Below are 26,946 nucleotides of genomic sequence, written 5' to 3'. Positions count from 1 at the left end.
GACAGCCCTTCTAGGCTGTGATCATGACGCTCTACGTCTGCAAGTGTTTGGTTAACTTATGTTCAATATTTTTCAAAATAAAATTGTGAAAAAATTCAAAAATATGTTTCCATTTTGCAGGAGTCAAGATGGACTGACCCATTTTTATTCCTCCCCACCCTTTTTTTTTTTTTTAAATCAAAATTATTATTGAAGTTTTTAATTTACCAAAACCTGGGGTTTCTGAAAATGAAAAGCATCAATAATGTTCTCAATCAAAATTTCTTTGAAGAGAGCCACAAAAAAATTCTAAAACAGCAATTTGCAAAATGTTTCATTAAAAAAACAAAAACGTCTTGTTCAAAATAATTCCAGCCTACTCTTCTTTTCCAGTTCTCATGCTGTGATCAGAGCAGAGAGGAACTACTGTGAAAGAGGCCTGTCTGGTGGAGCTTCCATCCTCGCTGAAAGCAGGAAGTACCAGGAAGAAGCTTGTTTCTGCACGATTCCCCTCCTCCACTTCATGGGTTCTGAAAAGCCTCAGCAGCTTGGGAAGCTGAATTGAAGGAGCCTCCAACCCTTTTGAAGTTCACCCTTTGCCAACGAACACTCGCAATCATGGTGCTGCGCAGCGACCGTGGGAAGAACCAATTCATGCCTCTGACTCCGAGATTAAAGACGTGTGTCAGGTCTCAAGAAAGGATCCCCGTCCCTCCAACCATACACACACTCCTCCCAAAACTGACACATTTTGCTCAGCTGTGCATTGGTTCTTCTATTTTTTCTTCTCTAACTATGCAGGGCCCAGATCTGTGAGCCTTGCACAGCTAACACTTCTGTAGGCACCAGCGGATGTTTTGGGTGCACCAGGAGTACAGGATTGGGCCCTCTGAATGTTCTATCATTAATTGCTTGTTGAGCAGGGCAGAGAGGGTGGCGGTTGGGAGTAATGTGCTGAAATCACGAGGCTGGGCATTATGCATTCAAGGAGCACATGATGCCAGCCGTGGTGGAGAGGGACAGCTATTGTGATAGGGGCAATGATGTCTTGGAGACAATGGGAAAAAGGGCCCTTTGTTCCGTATTTTTTTTAAAGATACAGAACAGATTTGATCTTTCTTTTGGTGGGACCCTCAGACAAGTCGAAAACGGGCCTCGTTAACAAGGCTAAATTCAGTACACCCAATGCAAAAAAACAGAGCAGGAAAAGTCTGAGTTAGAAGCCTGAAGGCAGGAAATTCACAATTAAAATAAGAGGCTCTGTCCTTACTCTACTGGGGTCACCAGATGTCCAGAGGCATCTGACACCCATTTTCCACCTGGTGGGATTTTAAAACTTGATACTACATCAGTGCAGGAAGAAAAGCAAATAAGGTGAGAGTTGAGATACTCAACACTGGAATAATATTCTAGTGAAAGGAGACAGATCAAACAGGCATGAAACAGATCAGCCAATCATACCAGAAGCAGGACATCTATTCAGCCCATAAATACCAAGTTTATTTATACTCACTAAGAGTCAGTGCAAGATCCAGTGATTTATATGTCTTGATCCTGCTCAGATACAACATTGTGAAATCAGGAGGAATGCCATTTAAGTCAATAGTTACACCTGAGTAAAACCCATACGAGTCAGTGAAGAAGTAGACTCGAGAGTCCAAAAACTTTAGAAATGGATCCAACATTGTCTGACTTACAGAACTATATTTATTCATACAATGAGACTTAAAAAAAAATACTGGGCTACCAACAATCCCTGCCCCTGAATAACTGAATGTTGTGGGTGAACCTAAGACCTGGAAATAGTAGATATAACTCCACTGACGTCAGCCGATTTGAATCTGGCTCTCTATAGTGCAATGAACTGGCTAGTATGGCTGTGACACCTCCGCCTTCTTAATGGATGGAAATCAGGACTGCTCAACTGTGTCGCACAGAGTCAATACAGCTAATGGAGCCTTTACCTCAAACAAGAAGTCCTAGCTGGCCACGGATCTAAAATTCTAGAGAGGAGAAGAGGGATGGACTGATGATGCAACTGGAGAGATCTTCACATGAAGTCAAGCAATGCACAGAGTTACTACCTCTACCTCAGCAGCAGCCAGGCCTCCATTTACCCTCTGCTTGCAATGGTTCCTTCTCAAGTCATAAGAACAGCCATACTGGGTCGGACCAATGGTCCATCTAGCTTAGTATCCTGTCTTCCAACAGTGGCCAATGCCAGGTGCTTCAAAGAGAATGAACAGAACAGGGCGATTTATTGAGTGATCCCATCCCGTCATCCAGTTCCAGTATCCGATAGTCAGAGTTAGGCACATCAAGAGCAAGGGGTTGCATCCCTTACCATCTTGGTTAATAGCCATTGATTGACCTATCCTCTATGAATTCTCATTTTTTTTTAACCCAGTTATACTTTTGGCCTTCACAACATCCCCTGGCAACAAGTTCCACAGGTTGACTGGGTGTTGTGTGAAGTACTTTTTTTTTTTTTTTTTTTTTAAACTGCTGCCTATTAACTTCATTGGTTCCTGTGTTATGTGAAGGGATAAATAAAACTTCCTTATTCACTTTCTCCACACCATTCATGATTTTATAGACCTCTATCACATCCCCCCTTAGTCATCTCTTTTCTAAACTGAATAGACTCAGACTTCTTAATCATTCCTCATATGGAAGCTGTTTCATACCCTTAATCTTTTTGTTGCCCTTCTCGGTACCTTTTCCGTTTCTAATATATCTTTTTTCGAGATGGGGCGACCAGAATTGCATTCAGTATTCAAGATGTGGGCCTATCATGGATTTATATAGTGATCCCATCATTTTGTATGTATAGTTATGTTTTCCAATATGCATTACTTTGCATTTATCAACATCAAATTTCATCTACCATTTTGTTGCATAGTCAGTTTTGCAAGACCCCTTTGTAATGCTTCAGTCTGCTTTTGACTTAACTATCTTGAGTAATTTTGTAGCATCTGCAAAGTTTGCCATCTCACTGTTTACCCCTTTTTCCAGATCGTTTATGAATATGTTGAACAACACAGTACAGACCCCCGGGGGACACCACTATTTACCCCTCTCTCCATTCTGAAAATTGGCCATTTATTCTTACTCTTTGTTTCCTGTCTTTCAACCAGTTACCGATCCATCAGAAGACCTTCCTTTTTATCCCATAACTGCTTACTTTGCTTAAAAGCCTTAGGTGAGGGACCTTGTCAAAGGTTTTCTGAATGTCCAAGTGTGCTATATCCACTGGATCACCCTGGTCCACATGTTTGTAGACCCCTCAGAGAATTCTATTAGACTGATGAAGCATGATTTCCCTTTACAAAAAACATGTTGACTCTTCCCCAACAAATCATGTTCATCTTTGTCTCTGATAATTCTGTTCTTTACTGTAGTTTCAACCAGTGTGCCTGGTACTGAAGTTAGGCTTATCAGCCTGTAATTGCCAGGATCGCTTCTGGGGCCGTTTTTAAAAATTGGCATCATATTAGCTATCCTCCAGTCATCTGGTACAGAAGATGATTTAAGTGATAGCTTACATACCACAGTTAGTATTTCTTCAATTTCATATTTGAGTTCCTTCAGAACTCTTGGGTGAATACCATCTTGTCCTGGTGACATTACTGTTTAATTTATCAATTTGGTCCAAAAATCTTCTCCACTGACACCTTAATCTGGGACCGTTTCTCAGATCTGTCACTTAAAAAGATAGCTCAGTTGTGGATATCTCCCTCACATCTTCTGCAGTGAAGACCAATGCAAAGAATTTATTTAGCTTCTCCGCAATGGTCGTGTCTTCCTTAAGTGCTCCTTTAGCATCCTAATCATCCAGTGGCCCCACTGGTTGTTTGGCAGGCTTCCTGCTTCTGATGTACTTAAAAATTTTTTTGCTTAGTTTTTGAGTCTTTTGCTAGTTGCTTTGCAAATTCTTTTTTGGCCTGCCTGATTATATGTTTACACTTGACTTGCCAAAGTTTATGCTCCTTTCTATTTTCCTCAGTAGGATTTGACTTCCAATTTTTAAAGGATGCCTTTTTGCGTCTAACCACTTCTTTTACTCTGTTGTTTAGCCATGGTGGCATTTTTGGTCCTCTTACTATTCTTTTTAATTTGGGGTATACAGTTAATTTGAGCCTCTATTATGGTGTTTTTTTAAAAGTTTCCCTGCAGCTAGCAGGCACTTCACTCTTGTGACTGTTCCTTTTAATTTCCATGTAACTAGCCTCCTCATTTTTGTGTAGTTCCCCTTTCTGAAGTTAGATGCTGCTGCAGTGGTGTTCTTTGGCATTTCCCTCCCACCCTCACAAGGATGTTAAACGTAATTATATTATAGTCGCTATTACCAAGCGGGGTTCAGTTATAATCACCTGTTGGACCAGATCCCCGTGCTCAATTGAGGACTAAATCAAGCATTGCCTCTTCCCTGTGAATTGCTGACTTTTCCTGTGTGAAGCTGACTTACCTGCTGCATTTTTTCCAGGTCAAGGCTGGGTCTGCTGACCTTGTCCCCGTAGCCTTGCCGGTGTCTCTTACAAGGCATGACTTGCTCAAAGCCGGCCCCAACACTTGTGAATATCAGAGGCCTGGAGGTTGGGTTCCGCACCAAGGGCTGCAGTCTCTTAGGAGGGGAGGCACTGAACAGCACTGGGCTGGGGCTAGCATGCAGACCATCGGCTTGTTCCACCACGGGCCGGAAGGACATGCCACACAAGTTCTTTACTTCCTCGTCACTGGAGGAAGTGTTGTTGCTGTCACCACAGCAAGAAAGCCTGCTGACCTGAGACCACTTCCGCTTCTCGGTGGCAAACTCTCGGTTGATGCGCTCCAATTCCTCTTCCGAGCTGTGACGATCCAAGCTAGCATGGAAAAGGGCCCGGACCTTACAGCATTGATTCTCCTGGTTCTGGAGCTGATTGGTCGCAAGAGGGGTCAGTGTGCAATTCCGTCTTCTCTCTGAGGGAAGGAGGAGAAATGTGAGTGGTAGGACAGGTGTGAATCACACCTGCTATACAATCAGGCCTATTAGCTTCTGATCACCCCTTCTTGATCCTCCAAATAACCACTTCAATTGCTCATTAGCATATGGCCGGAAGGCCACAGATCGCAGCTCAGCTTTAAGTTGGCTCACTGGACCCCAGCCAGAGAACCACCAGTTGGACACAGACTGTACAGCAAGTATATTGACACACCAGTTATTTCAGCGCCTGAATCTATTAAAAAGCTGGGTCCCTATGTAATGTGCTGGCTTTGTGTGTGAGAACAAGTGGATGACGTTGCCTTCTAGTGGCTGACTCTGTGAGACGATATGGGACTTACAAGTAGTGTTATTTAAAGGAATTCTCCTGAGACTCTAACGGCCGAAGCAGTGTTTTTGAGCTACGTGTGCGTACCAACCCCCCTCCAATTATTAAAGTTGCTGAACACTCCATTATAAGATCCGTTTTCAGTTACTTATAACTTTGACATTTGTGCTAAAATTTTTAAACATTAACCATTTGTGCTAAAATTTTCCATGCCAGGCGTCTACCTCAGGCTGAATGTTTCCGCAAAACTTCAGCCAAAATGGTTAACTGGTTTCCAAGAACAAGGCTAGGAAAACACACATTTGTTTTGCCAGTGTTAAAAAATTCTGCCGACCTTTTCTGTGAGCTCTAGTGCCCTCGCAGAGAAGGGAGTTAAAATTTGGCATGGGGAGCCCTTTATGTCAGGGATGTGCCTTTTGCCATCCCCATAAAAAATCCACCCAAATTTGGCCCTCCAAAAAAAAAATCAATTCACAGAAGCTCAGCAGAGGCTTGCTAGAGTTTTGCAGCTAAATTCTCCAGAGATTCCATTGCACTGGGCCTGCTCCAGTTTGGGGCTGAGCAAGACTTCCCTTGCACTTGTGGACCATGCCCTGGAGCTGAGAGCTCTCAGTGATCCCCTGCTGGGTCCAGACATGGTGGAGATGGAAGCTGCTTGTTCAAATGCAGAGGGGCCAAGAGCCAGACCTCAGAGATGGGGAGCAGAAAGGAGTAAGGACAAGGAGTCTGGGAAAAGTGGGAACTGGGACTATTTGGGCAAGAAGACTGGGAACTGCTGGGAGAAGAAACTGGGATGGTTACACAAGAAGACTGATACAGGCAGCAGGTGGAAGGAAAAGAGTGGGGAAGGAGATGGGGTGTGGGACAGGAATCTGGAGGGATGAGACTAAGACTTGCTGGACAAGCAGACTTGGGCGGGAATGAGAAGCCTGAGAAATGGAGAGAGGGATTGGCTAGGTGAGGAGAAAGGGGTGGGGCAAGGAGCCAGAGCGGGGAAGAGGCAGGACTGGGACAGGTTGGAGTGCATGGGGTACAAGGGGTCAAGTTTGGGAGGAAATGGGCAGAAGAGTCTGGAATCCCCTCTAGAGCCTGGAATGGAACCCAAGATGAACCCTCTTCTGTCAGCAAATATCTGTGAAACCCATTGGCCATATATCTCATCCCCATCTAGTGCTGGTCCACAGAGAGGACAGCAACCTGCTACTACTACCCGTTACTTTGTTAGCTCATGTGGCAGTGGTCTCACTGGTGGATCTCAAGGTTCCACCCTGCTGCTGATCCACATGGGTGTCAATCTGATGCCACATGATGGAATTTCTATTTTCTCCTTTTCTTTTTAGAAAACCTATGAAATGGAACCCCCAGAACAAACTAAATTAAAAGAACCATATGAAGGATTGCAAAGTTGTGCTCTCAAAAGTCAGGAAGCACCAGAAGTAAGGTTGCCTGTGTTTCTTTAAGTCAGCCCCCTTGGTGTATGCATTATGAGATGGTCTCAATTACATGAGTGTACACTATTTTTTCCACAGGACCCTGCATCATTCAGTGCACAGGATGGACCATGCTCTGGAGATGAATCATGGTTGTCCAGTGAAGGAGGAGACTGCGGCCTGTACAACTCCTGCCTCGTATGTGGAGTGCAAGAGTGGCTAAAAGTCACTCCAACAGAATCAGGTGTGTAGTGAGTGAGGCAGGGGAAGGAGAAGGAGTGAACTCATGATGTAGGCAGTTGAACGCTGCTGTAGAGAATTGGATTCTATCCCTGCTTTTGCCATAGAATTCCTATGTGGTTCTGGGCAAATCACTTCAACCAAACTTTCCACAGGTGGCCATGAATTAAATGTTCATCATTTTCTGGGTGCCTGACTTGAAAACCTGGGATGTGATCTGCAGAAGTGAGCGCTCATCCCAATGGGAGCTGTGCTTTGAATATAGAAAGTGCTATACAATAAGTTCTCTGAAAAATCAAGTATTATGTATCTCAAATGGGGCAAGGTGTGTTGGGAAAATAAATTCATTAATCTTTGTGAAACACTCCGATACTGTAGTGATGAGCACCATAGAAAAACCCAGGAGGAAATGAATCATTGTGTCTTCACAGCAGGGTTTGAACAGTGTGCAGTAAACAAACAACTCAACAATGACGAGAAAACAAAATATTGAAGAGCTCTCATTCAGTGAGCATTGTACATTTTGGGCTCTCAGTGAGCCACGGGTTCTGTGAAAAAAAAACAGTGTGTGCTCATGTAATTAAAAACTAGCTCCTAATGCATACCCCCAAGAGGTCTAATTTTAGGTAGAACAGGAAACCTTACTTCTAACACTTCCTAACTTCTGAGAGCTAGACTTGGCAACATTAATCATGTTATTTTAATGTAGTTTTTTGTGAGTAACATGATATTATATAAAAACTAGGTCTGTTATCTGAAACTTATGAAGAGAAAGCATTGTCCAGTAGATAGGGCTCTGGATTGGAAGCCAGAAGACTGGGTTCTAAGCTCTGCCATTGACCTGCCCGGAGACCTTCTCCTCCCTGAGCTACTGTTTCCCTGCCCTGAACAGGAGGTTAATGATACTTAAGGCTTGTCTCCACAGGGCCACTCAATTGAATTAACTAGAGGTGTGAAGTTAAAGTGCATGAACCCCACCATGTGGATGGCCTCATTCAGAAGTAAAGAGGAATTAGTTCACTTTATCTTCACTCCTTTTAAAGGAGAATTAAGGGCTTTGTCTACACTTGAAATCCTACCATGGCACAGCTGCACCACTGCAACTGTGCCGCTGTGCACTTCAGTGTAGACACTACCAACGTCGACGGGAGAGGTTCTCCCATTGCTGTCATTATTCCCCCTTCCCGAGAGGTGGTAGCTAGGTCCCTGTGAAGACAAGCCCTTAGTGAACAGCTTAGAGAACTGTGGCCTTGGTCCTGCAAACACTTGCACAATTTCATTGATGTGAGTAGTCCCACTGACTTCAAGGCTGCTCTGACTTACTCTGGGCTGAGCAGGTCTACGCATAGTCTCAGAATATGTGGGTGCAAGACTGGCTTAAAGCCACTCGAATAGAACAACTGAAATTAGTCCCATTGTGTACTTGTACACTGGCAGGGACCTGTTCATGTACAGGGAGCTTAAGAAGGATCCTTTCTATTGATACCCTTGTGAGCTGCTGTTTACAACCCCTGCTGATTCCAGCAGCCCCATAGGGCTTCCTGAGCAAAGGTTGTCAAGCTAAGGAGGATGTACATGGAGATGGGAGCATCCACAAAGTGTCCACTAAGGAGATGCAGGCGAGACAGTAGAACTGGCTGTGGTGCAGGAGGGATAATATGAACTGGAAGGCAAGTCTCTTTCAGGGCAGAGGGGCAAGGCAAAATGCACTTCCACCATGGCAGCCTTGATTTATGCTCTTTATTCCCTTGTCCCTTTACCTCTGTCGATCTGAGCAAGCTCCTGGTTCTCTCCCTCAGAGTCATCGCTGTCCTCCTCATCACTTGGGGGGTAGGAGATCTAGGTGACAAGTCAGAAAGGGAAGGTTTCATCGTTGGTATTAAACATCTGATGCCCCCTGCACCTCTGCTGCCCACACCCACTTCCCCAACCTCTCCCACTCAAATCCTGCAGCCACCCACCACCATGAACCACACTCACCCTGCGACCATGCAGACACCCTGCATAAACATCTTCCTCCCCAACCTCAATCTCCACGCCCACCTACCCATCTACCAAACCCAGTACAAACGCACACTGCCTGCTTCCACCTCACCTCCCCAACCTGTCCCCGTAACACAGTGGTTCTCAAACTTTTGTACTGGTGACCCCTTTCACACATCAAGCCTCTGAGTGAGATCCCCCTTATGAATTAAAAACTCTTTTTTATATTTAACACTATTATAAATGCTGGAGTGAAGCGTGGTTTGGGGTGGAGGCTGACAGCTCACAACCCCCCATGTAATAACCTTGTGACCCCCCTGAGGGGTCACAACCCCCAATTTGAGAACCCCTGCCGTAACACAAACACATCTCCTCCTCCCAATCTCCCCAAACACACATACCCTGTAACCACACACATCCACCCCACACGTATGCTCACTTCCCCAACTCCTCCCCACCATGCTGCCACCAAGTTCCCCCCCCAACACACACACACATCCTGTCAACAACCACGCCATCCTACAAACCACACACATAGCCCTACACCAGTCACCCAACATGTGCACCCACGCTCTCCTTCTAGGAACACACGAACCACCGAAGAACATACATGCCCTGCCACGCTTTCTGGAAGAGTCCAGTGCAATTTACCAGAGATGACACAAATTAGATCCTATAGAAATATAATAGGGCTGTCTAGAATTTACTTCCAAAAGCCTACAGAATATGACAGAAAGAGACTCCTTCCATAGGCCTTTTAGAACCACCCCCCAAAATTTCATAACGAATTAAATCCTATAGGACAGATGAAAAAGATCTTTAGATAGGTTCTCATTTGCTATTATGCTCTATAGGACTCTTCCATAAAGGGCCTTACACATGGCCATGCAGCATATACACCTTCTTCTCCAAAGCCAAAATACCCACAATGCCCCTTTCCTACAGGCACACATGCTATGCCACCACACACCCACAAACACACAAGGCCTGCCACCATTCAACCCATGCCCACACCCCACCAATAGGCTTTCCCCATTAGCAGTGACTTGATTTAGCAGCCACTTTGACTGGTGCTAAATCTTCCAGGTATATTTTGAATAGACATTTCATGTTGCTAACAATTCCAGATATACCTGGATTTGGCCAACCAATGCACCTGAACCAAAACCCCATATCCAAGCACCCACTAACATGGGGGCTATAGGTTTGTTTGGAATTTTTTAATCTAAATTTGGTGGCTGGCCCCTATGCCTGAGATGGACTGAAGTAGAGCCCTGGATTAAATTGCTGCAGCTTGAGTCCAATTCTAGATAGAACACATCTGACGTTCTGCTGAACAGTCCACATATAGCTGCGTAAAACACACCTACTGTGTTGCCAAATGTGCTGATACACCTATGGAGACTGTGCCTGCAACGCTGCTGAATGTGGCACACATAGGAATTACCATAGTCCTCAGACCTGATATCCAGCTAGCCCGTATCCCATCTCTGCTAGTGGCCAGCACCAGATGCTTCAGAAGAAGATGCAAGAATCCCAAGAAAGCCCACATAATGGGCAATTTTGGAATAAACTGCCTGTAGAGGAATTTACTTTGTATCCCCAGGCCATTAGTGTTTGCCCAAAGCATACAGTTTTCTATCCTCTATACATTTTTAATCCTACCTAAAATAACTGTGCGTGGTCCTATTATTCATCTAATTATCAAAAGCTTTTTCTGAATCCTGCTAGGCTCTTGGCCCACAACAGTATCCTGTGGCAATGAGTCTCACAGGTTAATTATGAGTTGTGTATCGGAGAGGGGAAAAATATATTTCCTTTCAAAGTTTTTAATAGGCTGCCTTTTAAATTGCATGGTGATCCAGGTAGAATGCACACATGATGTTGATACAAATTTATCTTCTCATACTCACTGGTCCCCAGGAAATGTCACTGGAGTAACACAGCCCAGCGGGTGCACACAGGGACTAGCAGTACAGGAGAAAATTCATTTCACTGGGGCCATATGTGGACAAAATAAATAAGAGGACTGGAGAAGGTCTACAGCTGGCACCAAACACAGGCACAGCATCTGTATCAACCCAACCACCATCCTGCAGTCTGATGTAAGTGGGCATTGTCAAATCTTCCCTACATCCCTTCACATTTGCTTCTCACCCTCCTGTATTTGCAATGCCCTGCTAGAAACTGGAAAATATTTTCCTTCCTGGATGGTTTGAGAATTTCCCACTACTACGTGTCAAACCATGACAGTGGGAGCTGGATTTTCCTGAGCTCGGCATGCTGCTGAAGTCAATGCAGTTGCTTGTTTCTCCACACCAGCTAAGATTACATTGTGTGTGTTTGAGCGCACACACACACACTTTAATAAGGACATTTAGCACTGAGGAGAGGTGCCAAGTTAATAGCCATGGAGTATGAAGTCCTCCATTTGTCCAGAGGGCTGGTATAATATGTAGCTATTATTTGTATTAGAGCAGTGCCCAGAGGCTCCAACTGAGACTGAAGCCCCATTGTGGGACATGCTATACAAACACACAGTGGGCTTCTCTTCAATCAAGAGTTAACTCAACTTGTAACTTGATTGCTGCCCCTAACTTGAGTTCTGTCCACACACACTGAACTCAAGTGTGGTTGCTGTTAGCTCAAGCTTGCTGGCCTAGCAGGGGGGGATAGGCTAAAACTTGTCAGCTGCTAACATGACCACTCTGCAGTTTGGAAGCAGGTTAGCTCCTCGAGCATCGCTAGTCCTCCAATGCCTTCCCACAATGCCCCATGTGCCCAAAAAGGGCAGACAAGTTCTCCCACAATTCCCTAGGAAAGAATACACAGAGCGGCTCAGTTTACTAAGCAGTGCTAAGAAGCATGGCACATGTAGAGTTGCCAACTTTGATTGGATGAATTCCTGGAGGTTTCATCACATGACATTATCTTTAATTTAAAAATTAATCTTTAATTCCTGGAGACTCCCAGACAATCCTTGAGAGTTGGCAACCCTGGGGACATGCTCTCAAAAGTCTCAGCATGCCACATACCACAGCAGCTGGAGTGTCATTTCACGTTGTGACTTCTCTCGCTCAAGCTGAGTAACTCCAGTGGAGATAACTGGAGTTAACGCTTCAGTGAAGGCGTGCCCAGCAAGAGACAGTCCCTGCCCCAAAGAGTGTACTCTGTGCTTTTAACAATGATTAGAATGGAAAAACTGAGCCTGTGGCAGTAATACCACGGGAGTGCCCATAAGTGCTCCCATACTCTGGTATGGTGAACAGTGTGATAGAAATGCCTACATGGATAGATGTGGCTTCTACCATCCGTATAACTATTTATCTTACTGAGACAAACAGGTTTTTAGCACTAGCCACGAGACAACAAGCTATGCTCCGTTCTGCCTCAGATGGCGTTCACAAAACCACCAAGTGAGGTCTAATTCCAGAATCACAGCAATTAGAGATGGAAAATACCTACTAAGTCATCCTATCTCTCCCCAGCACTTCCCTGGGGAGGCCATTCCACAATCCAACAGCTCTTACCCGTAGAACATTTCACCTGATAGTCTCAACTTTTCCTTTGTTCAATTACATCCCAATACTCTTACTATAGTTAGACCCCTAGAGGCCACACTCAAGAGTGACTTTTCCTCTTTTGGTCTTTCCTCCTTACAAATATCTGCAGACAACTATCATGCATCTCCATAGGTGTTATTTAGCCTGTATTTTAGTTCTTTTAATCTCTCATTTTATTAGTAAACCTCTCCACATCTTAAATCATAGTTAGGCTTTAAAAAAACAAAAAAGAGTACAGTTGAAAGGTGCCAGACTGACAGCCCTGGAAACTGAAGTCCTCCGTTCATCTCCAGAAGTGATACTGATACAGCAGTGAAGCTTCCCCTGCACGCTACCCAAGAAATGTGCCTCAACTCTGACAGATGGGCTGCTTTCATGGTAGACTGAATATTTTTCCACACATCATAAAATTAGCCGGTGGAACTCATTGCCACAAGATATCGACAAGGCCAAGAGATTAGCAAAATTGAAAAAAAAAAAAAGGGGCTGGACATTTATATGGATAAGAATTTCCAGTATTATAGTAAAATTTAAACAAACATTTTGGAAGGATATAAACATTCATGTTTCAGGGCATAAGCAACCTCTGAAGTGGAGAAGAGCTTCTCTTCCCTAGCTCCTCATGACCTTTACCCATACTATCCTGCTCTCTTAGGTGTTCCCAACATCAGCTTCATGCCTCTACCCTCCACTGAATGACCCATGCTTTATATTAGCCTCAAATTTGCCTCTGTCCAAACAATCCTTCATGTTAAATGACAGCATCCATCAATGAGTTGTCTGCATCACAAACATAGGATTGGTGATGGAAAAGCTCATACATGCCAAAAAGGCCAACTAGCTCCCTCCTTCATTTACTTCATAAGAAATAGTGTTTGCATCTGTGTGCAAAACTAGTGGGAATGGGGGAGTTTCCAGTTCTCTCTCACACACACACACACACACACACACACACGAGTGTTCCCAAGCTGCAGGTCAGGGGTGGAGCACGAGGGCCAAATGTGCATATAATGTCTGTGTGTGCGTGAATGGCAGTTCGTCGGTGCACATGTGTGACAAGCAAGCCAGTATATCTGGAAATGTGTCTGGGTGCAAGTATAGATGTTTGGCTGTTGTGAGTGCACGGGAGCATCAGGGAGTGAGAGCAACGGTATGTGCTTTGGTGTGTCCGTGCAAGTGTTTGAACGGGTGGTTGTGTTCGCCTCTCTGTGCTAGCAAGCATGCGTGTCAACATTGCTGTGCATGCGTGACTACGTTCAGGACAGAGAGGCTGGGAACGTATGCGAGTGCACGACGCACACGTGTGTTGAATCAGAAATATGCTCCTGCTGTTTCCAGTACTCCCCGTGACGCACACATCGTCTCAGTGGGAAGCTGGGGCTGTGTAAATACTTTTATGAAACAAACCATCCTCGTGGCTGGAAGGGCAGGGGATTAACTGCAAATCATCCTCAATCTTGCTTGTTCACTCTCCCCCTTCAAGCTGGAAAACTCCTGCCTTTCCTCAAGCAGCAGCTTGTTCCATCCAAACTGATGACAGTAGAATCATAGAATATCAGGGTTTGAAGGGACCTCAGGAGGTCATCTAGTCCAACCCCCTGCTCAAAGCAGGACCAATCCCCAACTAAATCATCCCAGCCAGGGCTTTGTCAAGCCTGACCTTAAAAACCTCTAAGGAAGGAGATTCCACCACCTCCCTAGGTAACCCATTCCAGTGCTTCACCACCCTCCTAGTGAAAAATTTTTTCTTAATATCAACCTAAACTTCCCCAACTGCAACTTGAGACCATTACTCCTTGTTCTGTCATCAGGTACCACTGAGAACAGTCCAGATCCATCCTCTTTGGAACCCCCTTTCAGGTAGTTGGAAGCAGCTATCAAATCCCCCCTCATTCTTCTCTTCTGCAGACTAAACAATCCCAGTTCCCTCAGCCTCTCTTCATAAGTCATGTGCTCCAGCCCCCTAATCATTTTCGTTGCCCTCCGCTGGACTCTTTCCAATTTTTCCACATCCTTCTTGTAGTGTGGGGCCCAAAACTGGACACAGTACTCCAGATGAGGCCTCACCAATATCCAATAGAGAGGAACAATCACGTCCCTCGATCTGCTAGCAATGCCCCTACTTATACAGCCCAAAATGCCATTAGCCTTCTTGGCAACAAGGGCACACTGTTGACTCATATCCAGCTTCTCGTCCACTGTAACCCCTAGGTCCTTTTCTGCAGAACTGCTTCCTAGCCATTCGGTCCCTAGTCTGTAACAGTGCATGGAATTCTTCCGCCCTAAGTGCAGGACTCTGCCCTTGTCCCTGTTGAACCTCATCAGGTTTCTTTTGGCCCAATCCTCTAATTTGTCTAGGTCCCTCTGTATCCTGTCCCTACACTCTAGCGTATCTACCACTCCTCCCAGTTTAGTGTCATCTGCAAACTTGCTGAGGGTGCAGTCCACGCCATCCTCCAGATCATTAATGAAGATATTGAACAAAACTGGCTCCAGGACCGACCCCTGGGGCACTCCACTTGAAACCAGTAAGTGTCTGAGGCAGCTGGGTTCACTACGGATGCTCTTTCTGGACCCCTGGCCTGCACTCCTGGATTGCACTATGAATGTGTGTAGGCCATGGGACCTCACCCCGGACACCCCTAGGAAAGCAGGCCACTTCTGGAACGCTGGCTTCCTAGGATAGTTACGCTGTGCTTCAGAACGCAGAGCTCCTTGCTGCACAGGCTTAGCTCAGCCCTGGCTCTCCAGAGATCACCTTAGCCACTACTAAAGGAAGGCCCAGATCATGTGTGCCCTATAGAGAGGCTTAACTGAGCTAGTCTCAATGGTTGCAGTGGGCAAAGACAAACCTGTCTGAGAGAGACAGCAACCCCAGTACTGCTGCTGATTACATAGCTAGGGAGAACTCGTTCCGCCCCCTCCCACTTGGAATTTCAGGCTAGGGGCTCGGGTCAGTTCTCACGTCATTCAAAATGGTTTGCCCAATCGTACTGCGGCGGTGCCTCCAGCAGACACTAGAAACCCCACAGACAGTCTGTGCCCCTGGTGCTGGCTCGCCTCCTTCCCCACTGCTAGGCTGAATTGAGAGACAGTTACAATTTGCTAAATACTTTCCCAGTATTATTTTTCCAGCTAAGCAGTGGCTGTAGTTGCCACTGGGACGTTACAGGCTCGTGAATGGGAGGAGGCAGTCAGCGTGATTGTGAATGGGAGGGGAAGTGTCCACAAGCATGGGGTGACCAGCTGCATTCCGCCTTGAGAGATGGGCAGGCGCTGGGCCGGGCACGTAGAAGGGTGCCCACGGCGAGACGGAGCGAGGGGTGAAAGGTACAGTCACTCTGGAGCCATAAAGCCTTCAAATTCCTCCTGTCCTGCTGGGCATTTCCTGCTGTGCAGGGTGAATGCCGCTGAATACCACCAAAGTCCTGCAGGCAAAGACAAGGCCTGCCCTTCCTGCCAGGCAGCAGAACGGTATGGGTTCAGTATTGTAGGGTTCCTATGCCTTGGAATGCACCAACCTTAGAGGTGACTAGTGAATTTGCAGGTGGTGAGGGGCAGGGGCGTTGTCTCCTCAAACCAACCATATGTTGTTAGCCTCAAGGGCTGGTAGAATCTAGCAATTTATTGTGGGGAGGAGGAAAATTGTGTGATTCCCTGATTCTAGTTTTGCCTTTTTCAGTCAAACTTCTCATCCCACATCTCACCCTCCAAGACAAGTATCTGGCCTCCAACAAGCTTCTTCCATAATACCCCCACCCCCATCGGATCCAGCCCGGAGCAAACACCCCTGCCACAGCCTCGCCTTGGTCAGCAATTAACCACACGACACTGCCACGCAATAAGTCTCTCTCCACCTTTGTGTCTCAAAGCTCATGGCTTTGCTGATGTGGTAAAAGATTTCTGGGAGTAGCACAGGAGGGAACAAGGCCGGGGGTTAGTGGAGGAAGGAACTTGCAGAAAGTTGCCGCACGCACTTAGCAGGGGGAATGAGTTAGGGAGAGGGGAAAGGAGATCAGTGATGCCTGTAGAAGTCCTAAGTTCAGACTCAGTCAGGTTATTAATTGCAGGACTGATGCCAAGTGAAGATTGGGAGGGAGTGATACCTATTCGCAGTAGTGACCTCAACTCATGCACTTATGGCAGAGGTGGGCAAGGAGGAGGGGGGGTTGGATGGGTGAGGGTTCTGAGGGGGGAAGTCAGGGGGTGGGAAGTGGGAGGGGGCAGATAGGGGGCGGGGGCCAGGCTGCTTGGGGAGGCACAGCCTTCCCTACCCAGCCCTCCATACAGTTTCACAACCGCAATGTGACTCTCGGGCCAAAAGGTTTGCCCACCCCTGAGCTATGGGGTGGGGAGATGGCTGCTGTCTACAGCGGTGCCTCCCCAGATCCATCCAAGGTCAGAGAGGAAGTTGAGGAAGCCGTAGGACTTTAAATACACACTCCTCCCTCTCTTGAGACAGGCAGCCACCCTCCCAGCCTAACCTGCTTATTAAAGTACAGTAACTCCTCACTTAACGTTGTAGTTATGTTCCTGAAAAATGCGACTTTCAGTGAAACAATGTTAAGCGAATCCAATTTCCCCATGAGAATGAATGTAAATGAGGGGGGGGTTAGGTTCCAGAGATTTTTTTTTTTTTTTTGCCATACAGTACAGTACAATAGTTGGGAGGTGCCCTCGCCTTACCCCACACAGGCACAGCCCACTGGCACTGGAGATGAGGCAGGCAAGGAGGCTGAAGGTGCTGTAGGCTAGGAGAAGCATGTTGCGCAGCAGCAGCTTCCCCTACCCTGCAAGCACCAGGGGCGGGGGGCTCAACCCTCGGCCCACCCACTCCACCCCTTCCCCTAAGCCCCCACCCTTAACCCGCTTCTTCTCCCCCCCCCCTTTACTCCACAAGCCGCGTCCTCGCTCCTCCCCCCTCCCTCCTGCCCACGGCAATCAGCTGGTTTGCGGCATTCGGGAGTCAGGGGAGGGAGGGGGAGCCTGCACGCCAAGTCCTCGCTCCTCCCTCCTCCCCCCTGAACGCCGCAAGCCAGCTGATTGCCGCGGGCAGGAGGGGGAAGGCGCTGATCCACAGGGTCTGCCAGCGGGTGGGAGATGCTGTGGCGGGGGGGCATAGGGGAGCTGATCGGGGGCTGCCAGCTGGGGACAAAGCAGGCAGCCAAACGACGTTATAGCGAAGCATTGCACAACTTTAAACGGAGCACGTTCTGTAATTGAGCAGGGACGTAAGATCGAAACAACATTAAGCGAGAGGATGTTAAGTGAGGAGTTACTGTATTTGTGCTGAGCAGAGATCATTTGGCAAGAGGCCAGTTCAGTTGACGGTTTTCAATGACTCCCCAGAATCTCCTGGGCTCCTCGGTCAGACAATCACAGCCAAACAGTACTTGGCTCAAACAGTGTAATTGAGAACAGTGCTTCTGACCCGCCAGCTCCCTCCCCATAGATCCAGCCAAGGCGCCTGCTGTCCCCGAGAGAGGTGTCGTTAGCTGACGAGAAGCTCCCTGCATTGGGAGATCTCGCTTGACAATCATCTCTACTCAACCAGGTGGAATCGCATTAGCCAGACACACACACACACACACACACACACACACACACACACACACACACACACAGTATTACAGTCAAGCTGGAAAATGCATTGTAAGGGGCAACGCAGATGTTTCAGGCAACTCAGATAAATCCCCGTTTAACCCTTTCAGGGCCAGTGGATCTAAGTGCCCCTTCCCCAAGGGATTTACATCAGGTCTCTTGCGTTTCACCGTCAAGAGAGCCAAGAATGTAGGACTCGCTGTTCAGGATCAGACCTTGGGTCCACCTGCTCAAATGTCTCCAAAGTAAAACTCAGAGCTTGTTAGCCACACAGTTGTCCAGTTCTGGTGCCCACAAGCTCAGATTACATGAGACGCTGCTGGCAGAAATCAGGACCATCCAGAAATTTGGGGAGACCCTATGTGCTTTGGATCCTTTCCAACCAGGCAGCAGATTTTCCCCAGGGTCTCCCATTTGGAAGAATTTGCCCTTGCAGCACAAGAACCCGCCAGCAGGATTTCCTCCCCACCACACACATGATCTGGTCCAGTGGTAACAGGCGAGCATAACCTCTGCATGGTTACATCCCAATGTTGCACTGCAATCCAGTGATGCCCCAAACAGAAACTGGGGGATTGATTGCTTTTCTCCTTGCGGGTTAGACTCATGCAATTCAAGATGAGTAGCAACCCTGCCAGCCAATCTGGTGGCCGATGCAATACAATGTGCATTGAGCTGGAGCCCTGGCGTCGTCTTCTCGTTCACTCAGGCTAGCAGAAGGCAGGGAAAGTTGTGGCAGAGGGGAAAAAATTGCCTAGTCTCTGGAAGAGAGGAGGCAAAAAAAAGAGTGGGAGGGAGCTGCATTGCTCTACAGCAACCCCTGCAGGCTGATTGAGGAATGCCATGGACAGGTTTCCCAAGAGAGAACTGTCCAATCTGAACCAGCTGAAGTGCCCTCTGTTACCCAAAAATATATACATAGAAGCTGTTGACCTTTCAGTCTGTCAGCTGGGCTCCCTCTCTCCCTAGCGTACACACATCTGGCAGCAGCACAGCCCCCTAAAAGCCACTGGCCATGGTGCCAACAGCAATATTAATTCTTAGTTGTCACACTGTCTTGTTTATCTCCTCCAAATAATGAAGCTGACTTTAGATGGTTGCCTGGGACAAACACGTTGTTTCGTATGTAACAGGTGAAAGGGCAAAGGAGGATTTCTTTTCCCTCCAGCACAACTGCAGACCCTTGCCCACCAGATTGCGGTATCTGGCTGGCAGGCTGGCACTCCTATATTGAGAGAGGAAATTCCCCATTCAAAGGTTTCCTCTTCCACCTCACGCCCATGTATGCAACTGCAAGCTATGACCTCCAACACAGACAAGAGAAATCATCACTCAGACGAACCCACTCCAGCCTGAAAAGGACAGAGATGCCAAATTTGCTCTGGGACTTTTAAGGATGGGGGAAAAAAAATAAGGAGGAACCAGGAAGGTTGCTTGGACCAGCAGCGAGGGCCAAACGTGCAAAGCCAAACACAGATAGAGGGCTTCGGGTAGCACCTTGAACGCTTGTGGTGCATTTTAGACACACTTCTATGCATGTTCGCTGCTGCCTGACATCCGGGAAGGGAACCCAACTCAAAATGAACCACAAACCAGAGCAAATGGACCAATCTATTTTCATTGAAATTCAAAAAGTAAATGAATAGTGTTACAATGAGGCTTTTTTTAATTTTTAGATTCAATAAACTCAGGGATCATTAAATATAGGGACAAACCCTGAGGTCCCTTCTTGACCCACAGCTAAGGACATTTCTTTTTTAAAACTACAGGTTAGATCTTTATCAGCTATAAATCAATGCTGCTTCACTGGCTTCTCACGTTTCACAAGCCTCGCACTGTGTGATATTTTTCTTAAATCCTCAGCTTCAGAAGTCAAGAGATTATATGAAAATCTCAGCTTTCAGTTTTTTGTTTTTGTTTATTTAAGTTTCTAGCCCTCGTGATGGCGGAGAAAAGCTGGCAAATGTGAGTCCTAAAAGTTCAAAACCCAGAAGCACCTCCAAATTTGTCTCATGACTTTTAAGCCAACCTCATGACTTTTGGCAGCCTCCTGAGTCATGATTTTGAATGGTTGTGGGTTGGCAATACTGCTACATAGATCAACTCAGGATCTCATTTTAACCTGCTGGTGTTATTTTAGGCCCCAATTCCACCAGGTACTTAAGCATATGCTTAACTTTAAGCACATTAACAGTTCGTTTGAAATCAGAAGGTGTACTTACACACTTAAAATTAGGCTCATTGCTTAAAAGTACCTTGTTAAATTGGGTCCTTAGTTACTGCTTGACTCCCCAGAAGTGCTTCATAAGATTGAAACTAACCACAATAGCATAAAGCTACAAACAGTGATGAGGAAAGGAAAACGTCTTCAGTTCAGATTTTAAAACGGAGCCTGACGATCTTAAGGGAATGAATTCTTTGTGATGGGAAGAGCTAAACGGGCATGAGCAGCAAGCAGAAAGGGATGGGGGAATAGCCTCCTAAGGAGACAGGGATGAAAATAAATTCCATTGAGCAAGACTTTCATCAGCTGAATGAGCAATCTGGTAGGAGGCCAGCGGATAGATGGAGCACACAACTGCAGCAGCAGCAGAAAAATCAGAAACCCAATACTCTGCCCTGACGAATAATAATCATGAGCACTTATGCAGTGCTTTGTAAGGGAACCCATTCAGCATTAGTAATGAGCTAGATGGTAAATACTATTTTCCTCATCTTACAGATGGGGAAACAGAAAGAAGGAAGAGCCAAATTCAGACCCGGTAAATGGCCAGAGTGGTTAAGTGGCATGCCCATGGCAATACAGAGTAGTGAGTCAGAGCAGGGCCAAAAGTCCCTGTCTGCCAGTCCCATGTTTAGCCCACTCGACCAGTGGTTCTCCACCTTTTTCACCCAGGACTCAAAATCCATCCATGGCTTCTTGCCGGGACCCATCAAAACCCCAAGGTCACAGCAGAATCCTATAGCTGATTCTGGAGGCAGATGCCAGGGGGAAATCATTGAAGGAGTGAGGGGGCTGATAAGGTGACTTCTCTACTGACTAGACCATATTGCTGTATGCACTGAGCAGCCATGAGAGGCTGTTCTCTGTTACGAGACTCAGATGAGAACAGCATTTGCCTTCCTTTCATGGGCTAAAAAGTAAGCACCCTTCTCATTCCCCTAACCAGAAAATAGTGCTTAAAGCCAGTAAAGAATTAGTATTCCAGATACAGAATCATTTCAATAACGTTTCTGGATTAAAATAATAGTAAGTGTGTTGATGTTACAGTAATTCAACAATTACTGTGTTGTCAATAAAGTTATTCACTGCTGTCATGGTGTCAATAAAAAGTAATTGGCTAGAACCTGTGATAGATGCATCAAGGCTATTAATTTTGTGCGCCTGGGCTAGGTATTTCAATCTATCATTGATTATTTGCACTGCAGTAGCACGTAGGCGCACCACTCAAGGACCTAGTTTGACAGGCATTCTATAGACATGCAATGAACACACAGTCCCTGCCCCGAAGAGCTTGAAATCTAGGCTTAAAAACTAGACTCGTAAATTGCACCAACTACATATGCATGCAGTGGTGCAAACAGTTAACCGTGGATGGAAAAAAAATGCATCTGTTTGATTTGTGAGAGTAAAAAGAGTGCTACAGTTGCACATGCAAACTCGTTTGGACACACACAATTAGCCATTTTGTTCCTATCGTTGTATATTTTTGCACACTCAGTTACCTGTATCTTATTTATCCCATGTACCTAGGTACAACTTCATGGCATATTTTTGAAAACTGGCCTTCTATGGTTAGGCCTAGTTCTTCCAGAAGTGGTCTCCAATGCAGCCAGCCCAAAACTGGAGTGTGATGGTTCTCTGTATACCCAGGACTGTGAGTCACCTTATCATCTTCTGCTTCTAGTGAGTGGTAGGCTTACCCTGACCGTGGTAACTGGGTATTAGCTCCCTAATACCACCAGCTTATTAACCATTTAAACACTCTCCTCTGGGCTAAGACAGCCCCCGCTTTGCCCTGCAGATTAACAGAAGTGCACCCCAGTCGCCGAGTCCCTTTGAAACATTTCCCTGTGACTCCCAGCCGCTGACACTGGCTACTCACAGAAATCCCAGATCCTCTGTGCCCCAGTTTACTAGGTTTCCCTTAAACCACCACTCGTAATAATATACAGCACTTTTAATGAAACAAAGGAAGGTTTTATTTAAGAAAACATAGTGATTCCCCTAGAAACAAGAGAGAGTGATGGAAACTAATGGTTATAATACAAAACAAAATCAGAAAACACCAACTAGCAGCTATACGTATTAATAGTTACCTTTCCTATCTAATACACTAGACTTTCCCCCCAAAGTTCAGTCTGTTGCAGAGCTGGCTGGTTCCACAGGAACCAGGATTCAAACGTACATGAAAACACCCCAGCTCAACAAGATGTCTCCTCAGTGAATGGATCCAGAGTGCCTCTCCTCCCTCTGTGTTATATTGAAACACTCATTTGTCTCTGTTCATAGGCAGGGTAATCCCCTTGTCTGTTGTAATGGTCCTTTTTTACCTCCAAGTGGCTTTGACTGTTTGCAGTTGCCTTTGATGTTTTTCCATTGACTATTCTGGGATGGAGCAATGGTAGACCACTGAGCCTGGCATTACCTTACCAGCTAACTAGAGAGGAATGGCAACTCCTTCCTGCATGAACAGGCTGTCACCGAGTAATATCATTCCCTGGTGACGCCTTTTAACCTTAAGACCACAAGGGCATAAACCTCAATATAATTACATTATTCCTTACATACCACACGTACACACATAAAACTATGATTATGAATGTCGTTAAGTTGCAAGCTCTCAACAGAGACCTTACATGTTACTCTTTATGGATAAATACCCTGTAAGCAATGTATTTGATGTAGTGAGTTTGTCAGGTCTGAGATGAGAGTTGTTAGCAAAGAACAGGGAATCATTTGCCAGTGTGTCACGTGGGGGTACAAATAACGGCACTCATTTGGATGTCTAACTACCTGCTTCAGGGGTTCAATTTTGGAGGTTTGGTTGAGGCCCAGCTAAAAAGCAGTACTCTTAGAGGGGTATGGTTCTCTCTTACTCCCTCACTTGGAAAATTTCAACAGAATGCTGCTCACAAATTTAAACTCCCTTTCTCATTTCCTCAGACACCCTCCCCGCCCTACAGAGTCTGTTCTACAGCTGCTAGTTGTTACAGAAGATGGGTCCCAAACTGTAAAATTCAGATCTGGCTTTGCCTCTAGATTTTTAACTCTCCACCAAGGTTTGGAGGGTTTTGTATTTCAGGTTTCAAGTTGGGCCTCCTCTCTAGCAAATATGATCAGATGACAGAGGCAACAGGTGAAGCTGTATGGGACGGCTCAGTGTAAGGAACGTATGGCCACATGCGTAAAGACACCATCCTTAGTAGGAATAGAACCCAGGGCCTCAGCACTGACAGCACAAGCAGCGCCTGCATGAGCTAGAGTAGTAATTCCATCAGCTGCTATGGTAGCAGGTTCTTATTCTCAATGAGGCCAGCCACTAAAGTAACATGACCAAACACACTAAGCCCATTTATTACATGCAGTACCATTAGTTAGATCCACAAAATGTTCAGGGGCTCTACTCTGAGAAGCATCCAAAAGTTTGAGTGCCAATCTAAAAATCTTTCCAAACTTCTTGAGTCTGCAAAATTGGGCTGGAAATCCACTGAAGAACAGTCTCAGTTGCAAGATTTCAATACTGCCTGCTTCCCGTAGCGCTAGAAATGTAAGAACAGTCTGTTCCATGGTATTAGGAACTTCCAGCAAGCATGTGAAGTGCAGAAACACATGACAATGTGGGTGGAATCAGCTAACCAGATTTAAAATAAAACAAAAAAATTGCTCGGTTTGGGTTTTGGCTGGAGGTCAGATCTTATTTTATCCAAAGTGATTCACTCATCCTTAGTCTGACAACCATAGACCTGATCTTACTCCCATTCATGGCAAAACTCCCACTGACTTCACTGCCTGCAGGACTGGCCCCTTAGACTTTCGAAACAGCCTTGGGCGAGTAATTGTAACCCAAGAATACATGCATCGTGCACGCAGCAAAATGTGCAAATTGGGAAGCTGAGGAGATGCCGACGTGTGCTCCAAGAATATGGTGCTCAGAGGGCCCGTTTGTGACCAGCTGCTCCCGGAGTGTGTAAGGGAGCGGGTGGGGGGTTTGGGCAGGCCCCAGACACCAGGCACAACTCTCCAAAGCACAGGGACTTTATGTGGCCCCGGTGGTACCTTCCCCAAGTCAACAGCCGCTAGAAGATCTGGCCAGATACACAAGGGATAGTATTGTGTACTCCATGAAGTAGTGAGGAAGGGATGCTGGCCTGAGGTAAAATCCCACCCAGAGCTCCCCACAGTGGTTCAACTCCACATTGTCCCCAGTGGCCATTAAGGCATGTTCGAGTCCAGACTGTGGAAACTCTGGCTTCGTGCCCACGCATGTTTGTGCCAGTCATTGTATGAGCAACTCCGGCAGGTTGCAGTGACACTTGCACAGACCTAAGTGTCAGGCTTTGGAGACACGGAAATCTAAAGGCTGTATCCATAGACCTTCAAAAATGCAACTTGATTGTTTGTGCCGCAGAACCTTGGCACTTGTGTGAATAAAATGGCTGATGCCTTATAGCTAGTTTGTGCATCCTGAAAGCCTATGGGGCCCTGTTGGTTCTCAATGTCTCATCTGCAGCCCCAGAAACCTTGCAGGTTTCGGAATTCAAGATTCAGAAAGAAAATTAAAACAAAAGGTGGCTAGAGCCACACAAGGCCCAAAGAAATAGTCCTGCGCACTGCCCATGCACAAAGCCTGTCCTGCACGGGATCAATCTGCCACAATCTAAAGTAATGTCCCTATTGCCTCCAAACAACTCCCTCTCCTCACCCCCCTCAAAACCAACAGAATCCACAAGCCAAACTGGAAGAAGTGAACGGGACACCAGAACGTGGATGAAATATCAGCCCCATTTCTCAAAAAGTTGCCACCAATCTAGCCAGAGGAACTATGCAGGAGCACAGATGCATACTACAATCTGTCCCTGTGTAATGCATACAAAAGACTCCACTGGAGACCGCTGCATAGCACCCCCACCCCCCAAACCAAGCAATAAAGGCTGCTATTTTTCCCTGGTCCCTTCTTTGATTTGGGGCCAGATTCTGCTCTCACTGACACCAATGCAAATCCAGTGAAACTTCCCAGATTTCAGTGGGATTACTCCAGATTCACCGACCAGTGTCCCAAACCAGAACCTGGCACTTTTTGTATTCCTCTCACCCTGGCTCCATTTTCATTTCCCAACATATGGTTGATAAATTCCTCCTTGCCTTTTGCAGAGGGGGCTTGGATATACATTGTCCTGAGTTTGCAGTCCCTAGCTTTCCTGTACAAACTAAATAGGGATATAAGTAAGGTACAGAAAGCCTTAGGTCAATGAAGTGAGACAGGATGCAAACTCTAGGTCTGATTCTGGCCTTCAGATCCAGGAGAAAGAAAACTGCAAAAATATTGAAGAGAATGGAGCTCAGACTAGTTATGTTTACACAGTGCCTACCACAATGGAGCTCCAACCTGGCTGAGATCTCTAGGTGCTACTGCAACATCAAAGAGGTGTGATTTTAGATACATATATAGATATAGATACACACACACACCCCCCTCTGCTAGGCAACTCTCTCGGCACTCAAACATGCACCTTATTAAAATATTACTAGGCTAAAAGACCAATATATATGTTTCTCCACCACACACCCCTTCTATATTATATCCTGCCTTGGCAAAAAGGCAGGCCTGCATTCAAAGGAATAGGTCTTAATAACATTAATGCAGTACAGGCCAATTCCAACCCTGACTGGCACTCTGAGCAGGGTGAAAGGCAACTGACCCAGGACACGGAATGCTGAAAGTTAATAGCTTTATTATCCCGCTTATTAATTAGCTGCACCATGCCAAAAAAAAAAATAATAATAAAGACATGCTGGGAGCTTTTCTTACCTTTAGCTGGAAAGGCTGGATCTCATTCAAACTCTGGTCCCTGAGCTTTTTGGTTAGGATCTTCAGCATGGTATAAATCCAGGGAGCGAAGAAAGGGTTAAGCATGCACACCCGCACACATCTACATCTGCTGAGCTGTTGCTGCTTTGCTGGGAGGCGCTCAGAATAGCTTGCATTCAAGCAGCCCCCCAGGTACACAGACCTCTTAAAGGCGGCCAAGCTTCAGCTACCCTGATTTCAGCACTGCCCCTCCCCTTCCTCCTCCACCACCACTCTCTGTCTTTTGGCCCTCACTTTAAAAAAAATCCCTTTTCAACACTTAAAAAAAATTAAACTTCTCTTCTTTCTACAGGCTGCAGAAGGAGTGAAGGTACCAGCTGGCAGGGCTCTGCAAGGGACAGGAGACATTTGGTGGAATATGGTTTTATTAAGAAATGGAAAAGCTGTTTAGCAGAGGCCCTGGGCTCTGCTCATGGTAATGGTCTAATATGCCATCTCTCTCTCTCCTTGATGCCTGCTGCTCCAAACAGGCATCCTCCCTCTCTCTCTTTCTCTGTCGCGCCCCTCTTCGCTCTCTTCCCCCCCTCATCCACGCTCCCTCACACACACACTGACTCTCTGTTTCTCTCTCTCAGTCTCTGTGTCTTCCAGCAATGTGAAACTTGTAACAAACAGAACACCCAGCCAAGGCTCTCATTGGCCAGCCAAGGAGGATTGTGTCAATTTCAGTGGGCAGGGCTTCCATTTAAAGGGAAATCGAAGGGGGCAGAGAGCCACCCCCTCCCCCAAACCACTTTGTGGGTCCTGG

The 26,946-nt window shown here is 46.2% G+C and overlaps 1 protein-coding gene across 3 annotated transcripts in view; it reads right to left on the bottom strand.

Moving 5' to 3' along the window:
* Positions 1-26,768, bottom strand: part of LOC117874551 — a 72,566-nt gene extending 45,798 nt beyond the window's left edge. For 2 of the 3 annotated variants that reach the window (XM_034764786.1, XM_034764787.1), the window contains exons 1-3: positions 26,139-26,768; positions 8,719-8,797; positions 4,448-4,938 (exon numbers count right to left, since the gene is read on the bottom strand). In XM_034764786.1, the coding sequence (XP_034620677.1) occupies positions 4,448-4,938; positions 8,719-8,797; positions 26,139-26,243 (675 nt within the window). In that variant the 5' untranslated portion in view covers positions 26,244-26,768. The remainder of the gene's footprint in view (positions 1-4,447; positions 4,939-8,718; positions 8,798-26,138) is intronic. The other variant, XM_034764785.1, reaches the window with a different exon arrangement.
* Between the last annotated feature and the right edge of the window lie 178 nt (positions 26,769-26,946).

Source organism: Trachemys scripta, chromosome 3 (genome assembly GCF_013100865.1).
Source record: "Trachemys scripta elegans isolate TJP31775 chromosome 3, CAS_Tse_1.0, whole genome shotgun sequence".
Lineage (NCBI taxonomy): Eukaryota > Metazoa > Chordata > Testudines > Emydidae > Trachemys > Trachemys scripta.
The sequence above is the reverse complement of the archived record's forward strand: the minus strand, read 5'-3'. Positions and strand labels throughout refer to the sequence as shown.